Genomic DNA, 5,543 nt, shown 5'->3' with positions numbered 1-5,543 from the left:
AATCAGCATGGTCTCAGAGAAGTTCAAGGGGCCATTTTGCCCCCTGAATTCAATATTTACATTTATCACATTCATTTTCACTATTTCAAACAGGCATAACCAAGGGCAACAACAAAAGAAAAGAATAAAAACTTTACCTTCCCATGTTCTTTCCAGAAAACCACCCAGTAAACGACATGGCCATACCTGACCTCTAGCTAGCCAAGAAAGACAAACTGAAATAAGGCAAAGGTCAGACAAGCATCCACTCTCCAACGTCATGATTTGTTTCTCTAGTGCCCCACCCCAACGTAGTTACCATAACGTGTTAGGCAAGGTTGACAAAAGAAACAACCCAGTGGCACTACATGTATGTATGGGAAAGAGCGTTATGTCAAGAGGCAACTGTATGGAGTAAATATCACAGCCTGGTCTAGATCAAGTCCCTAAGTCTCACACTAGTCCATCGATCACTCTGTAGACTCACGCGGCTGCATGCAGTGCAGAATGCAGGCAGTTCACAGGCTGGTGGTTGAAAGGTCTTGTGGATCCAGTGGTGCTGGACCCATCGCAGGACTCCTGCAGGGCTCAGCAGAGTGAGGCAACAGCACGAAGGTGAAGCAGAGAGAGAGTGGCTGGCCACCAGTGAGCCATGATCTCAGTGGCACCTCCAAATGAGAGCAAGCTGCAACCTGACAGGCTCAACTCCATCCACCTCTTCACTCCTGTCCTTTCAAGTTGGCACGCGGTGACGTAATTACCACAGGTGCCATCTAGGTGGTTTAGACTCATAAGGACCCTCTCCGCACAGGATGAAATGCTGCCCCTGCTGCACCAGCCTCCAGTGGTCATGTGTGCCCACTGTTGCAGCCGCTGTGACATTCCATCTGCTGTGACACTCCCCAAACCCTGTCTTTCCCACCACCCGTGTTGGGATGGAGTCCCTGGCACAGCAAGGCAAGATGGGGAGGGGCTCAGCTGACTAACAGGAAGATCAGCCGACCGACCCCACCGAGCAGCAGGCAGAGAAAAGGCCTGGCCACCCGCTTCCATAATGATGACCAGCTAGGACCTCGTAGGGGGCCGTGCTGCACTGTCACATGGGGTCACAGTGGACCTGACAGCCCCCAACTGGTCCCAGCGATTCCCAGGCAGTGCTGATCCTGTCAGCCCAGGTGGCGTATTTTGAGGAGTCCTGGTGGTGCGGTGGTTACATGTTGGGCTGCTGACCCCAAGGTCAGCAGTTCAAAACAACCAGCTGCTCTGAGAGAGAAAGATGAGGCTTTCTACTCTAATAGTCTCATAAAACCTACAGGGCTCCTCTACCTTGTCCTGTCGGGTCGCTCATCCAACCAAGGGCAGTGAGTGAGATTTCCCTCCTCCTTGCTTGGCGTGGAGGCCGCATGTAAACAGTGCGGGGGCCCTGCTGCTGTCCCTGTGTGTGGACATGGGACGGGAGGGTCAGCTGCTGTCCATGCGCCCTCATTCAGTGCCCGCCTCCGTGCTTCACCCCACAGTGCCGGAGCCGGGCGGACAGGCACCTTCATCGCGCTCAGCAACATCCTGGAACGCGTGAAGGCCGAGGGGCTCCTGGACGTCTTCCAGGCTGTCAAGAGTTTACGCCTTCAGAGGCCGCACATGGTGCAAACCCTGGTAAGCAGCTGCGCTGGCAGCCGGCGGGGCTGTGTCCGGAAGAGACGGGGCTTATCTCCTGTTGCACTGGATGTAGGTTTCCTTAAAGGGTACGGGGAGACCCCAGGCGACATTCCCAAGAAACCTTGTTCTGAAAGCTGGGCAGATCTTCTTCCTTTGGCTGGGGTTCCCGGGGTCAGGCTTGTCTGCGACATGGGATGGTGGCATGGCCCCGGCTCTCTCCCTGGACCTGGTGTGTGCTGACAAAGACCCCAGGCCGCAGCAGCAACAGTGTCACCCTCCCTTGTTTGAACTGTCTCCTGAGCTGGGCTTGCTCTATCTCACCAGACCATCCAAGGACTTAAGTGACAGACTGGGGGCGGGGGTGGGGGTGAGGGATCGGGTTGGGGGTGTGTGTGAATTTGTTTCTGCTGAGGGCCACCTGGAGATTTATAACAACCTTGGAGGACCACACAGAGCAAACATTTAATTAACTCACCCCTCAAACGAGGGCTGGGACTACTCTTTGGGGAGGCGTGGGACATCGGTGGGTACAGATTTCTCGGGCCTCGTACGGCCCTCTGGGGCCCTGCTGCCATAGTGAGTTCCGCACTAGGCTGTATCTAGCGAGGAGGCTGAACGCCAATGTGTTGGGAATGAAGAAGGGGTGTCAGGACTCTCCTGCTCCCCAAGCTCAGGACCGCCCCCACCACCACCACCACCAGTGGGCCAAGCCAATTACCTGAGTCTGCAAATAACCTGACATAGGTTACCTGCCTTCGTGGGACTCTAAGCCTTTGACCTGAGCCCCTCCCATGGCCCCAAAGTTTTCAAGACTCACAGTAGGTTCACCAACAGAGGATCTCTTCATCTCCGTGGAGTACCCAGCCCTGCGGGCTCAGGGCGCCAGCCTGATTGTGCCCCACTGACCCACGGACCCACCTCTGGTTTGTGGGGTGGCTGTGAGCCCCCAGTGACGGCCTTTCATATGAGTTCCAGGAAACATTAGTTCTAGGAGACCTCCCTGAGAGTAACAAGCTTAGGCGTTTTTTATGTTACTTTCAGAAAAGACTTCTTTTGTTACATTGTGGCCTGACAAAGTTACCCTCCGTTTTTTCCTGTCCCCAGTTCATCATGAGGAATTTCCCAGTTTAAGTATGAACGCCAGGGCATTTTGCACAGCCTGTCCTGTAAACATTTGAAGTCTTGGATGCCCACAGGAGCAAGTTCTCCTCTGGCTTCCAGCAGGGATACCTCCTCCCCAAATGCCATCACAGGCCCTTGGTGGCCCAGCGGGTTAAGCAAAGGGTTGGGCCGTCTGTCTTGTTTTCTTCGGCTCTAAAATTGAAATCACACATGGACATTTTCTAGGTGAGAAGGTGGCTTTCCCTGGACACCCAGGTGCCTGGTAACCACATTCTCATGGAGAGCGCGTGCAGGGGGGCCTCCCTCCGCCCTACAGCTTAGTCTTCTTAGAACTGATCCCATGGTCTGCGAGGCAAGTCTAATGTCATTGTAACATACTCTTTTTTCTTTTCCTTTTTCAGGAACAGTATGAATTCTGCTACAAAGTGGTACAAGATTTTATCGATATATTTTCTGATTATGCTAATTTCAAATGAAGATTCTGCCTTAAGATATTTTTTAATTTAATGGTCAGGATGTTTGTAAAGATCATGTTAATTTATTTCACAGTCGGTATTAATATCCTCCCTACATTTCTTTGTACATATTTTGTTACGCACTCCAGACCCACCTGCTATAAACCCCCGGAATCCTAAATTCCCTTTCTAGGAGCTGGAATAGGGCGCTGGGCTGCCCACCATGATGCCACATGTAAGGTGGCTGCTGCTCTCAGCAAATGTCCCGTTTTCTCAGCGCCAGGCCATTCATTCTGTTCTGCTCCACGTGGGCAGCTTTTCCTCACGTTGGCCACTGCGGTGCGCATGCGTGTACACGCATCTGCAGGCTGCAGAACTGGGCCTTGAAGACAGGACTGGCCATCAGTTGGGGACCTGCTCCCTGTCGCCGACGATGTCACAAGTGTGGACAGCAGCATCTCCTGGGGCATTACTCGAAGGCAAACCATTTGCTGGCGGGGAAGATCCCACATCACAGTGAAGTCGTCAACGTCCATCCTGGGGCTCAGGGTTCACATTTTAGAGATCAAAGAGGACTTGCCGACCTGGGTTCAGGGCTGAAGGCCTCTTTGTCCTTGCGGCTGCATGGTGACAGTGTCCCGACTGCAATTGCTCCAGCCCATGTCTGTACAGCCTTAGACGAAGTACCCGGGTGGTCCAGTCTGTCCACAGCTCTGGGACAGCAGAGCCAGCATCCACCGCCCTACCTGCCGCTGTCTGGCCACTCCGATGATCCTCTGAGGATCCAGCCTACCTGTGCTCTCTGCCTCCCTTTTTTGCTGCAGCCCCCAGGCCCAGCCCAAACCACCCCCCAAACATTCAGGCAAAGCTGGTTACTGCCCCCACAGAAGCAGGAGGCAGAAACAGAGGTGTGTACCACAGTCACAAAGTTATAAGACCCATCTTCTGAGATGAGTTTTGATATGTAAAAACCTCTTGTCGAAGGCAGAGGTTGTTTGTAAGGGACAGAAAAAGAATCCTCAAATGTATTTAGATTTCTACAGTTGTGTGTGTGTCTGTGTTTTTAAGTCCCTCTGTCGAACATTTAACACGGAAAATGTACGGAGAGGCAAATGCTTCCTCTTCAAGCTGCCCGGTGTGGGATGGGTTACTACCACTGAGAGCTGGGGCACTGGGTGGGAGGGGCCCACGGCCAGACAGGATGGTCAGGGGCACAGACAAGGAGCGGGTGGAGTGTGCCCCCTGTGATGTGATAACTGCTGTCTCCCTGGGGCCGCAGGGTACCTGCAGATAAGCACCCCCCCAGAAAGAGGACGACTTCTCGTCTGGCTCACTGAAAGCATGTGCCAGGTGCGGGCCTGGGTACAGGTTTCCATTCTTCCAGGGAGCCGGGAAGGCCTTTCTTGACCAAGATGTTGGTCCTGAGTTTGCCGTGTTATTTGTAGCCTGCACAGGTATACCCCTGGGTGGCCCATTTTCTCACTAACAGGAGCCAGCCCAGCGTCTCCCTCCCCACCCCCCTACCCCCCAGCCCTGACTGTGCATCTGATGGCAGGGGAGGGTGGCTTTTGGTCTCACTGTTAAGACCCCAAACCTTGTCCTTGATTCCTGGGGAAGGAGAGTTTGTGTTAGTTTGGGCCACTTACAGTGAGGAAGGTGACACCTGTCGCTTATTGGTGAGTCCTTAGTCCAATGCCAAGGCGGCGGGGCCCAGTCTACTCTGACTCAGCTCCACGCAGGTCCTTTGGTGGACAGACTAGAATCTGTGTCAAGTCCTTTTTTGGTGGACTTTCTCAGGAGTGTCCTTGTGTCTCTTTTCTGCCCCGCTGGGGGGGGGGGGTGGCCCAGGCTATGCTGCAGGTATCCTTGCCCCCAGTCCCACCCCCTCCCACCCGACACAAAGCAGCAAGCCACTCTGCGAGGGAGGCAGCTTCTCCTTTTCGGGGGACCAGGGGGGGTCTTGCTGCCTCGACCGGAGGTCTCCCTGCAGGGCGCCAAAGGTACTGGATGATGGCTGCAAACTTGGCAGTCCTGGACCTGCCCAAGGCACCTGGAAGGAAGCCCTGGAGATCTGCGTCCACAAGGTCACCGCTTTGAAAGCCCAGAGAGCAGTTCTCTGCACTCCTGATGGTCGCCAGGGTCCACTCAAGGCTTCCCCCGCTCGAAGAGCAGCGGTGTGACCAGGGGGCTCCACTTCTCTGTGCCTTCCAGCAGCTGACCCACCTGGCCCCTGGGCCAAGGGAGCCTGCAGTATGTGCCACTTCTGTCCAAGTCTCTCTGTGTGCATGTACGGAAATGCCAAACAGCCATTGTAATCCCCCAGATCCGTCA

At 54.3% G+C, this 5,543-nt stretch overlaps 1 protein-coding gene across 1 annotated transcript in view; it reads left to right on the top strand.

Moving 5' to 3' along the window:
- Positions 1-4,254, top strand: part of PTPRE (protein tyrosine phosphatase receptor type E) — an 81,447-nt gene extending 77,193 nt beyond the window's left edge. Inside the window, exons 19-20 of the mRNA XM_004700872.3 lie at positions 1,497-1,632; positions 3,159-4,254. Coding sequence (XP_004700929.1) covers positions 1,497-1,632; positions 3,159-3,233 — 211 coding nt within the window. The 3' untranslated portion in view covers positions 3,234-4,254. The remainder of the gene's footprint in view (positions 1-1,496; positions 1,633-3,158) is intronic.
- The last annotated feature ends 1,289 nt before the right edge of the window (positions 4,255-5,543 follow it).

This window comes from Echinops telfairi, unplaced genomic scaffold (genome assembly GCF_000313985.2).
Source record: "Echinops telfairi isolate 266 unplaced genomic scaffold, ASM31398v2 ScPeMD7_70;HRSCAF=299, whole genome shotgun sequence".
NCBI lineage: Eukaryota > Metazoa > Chordata > Mammalia > Afrosoricida > Tenrecidae > Echinops > Echinops telfairi.
This window is presented reverse-complemented; position numbering and strand designations above follow the sequence as displayed.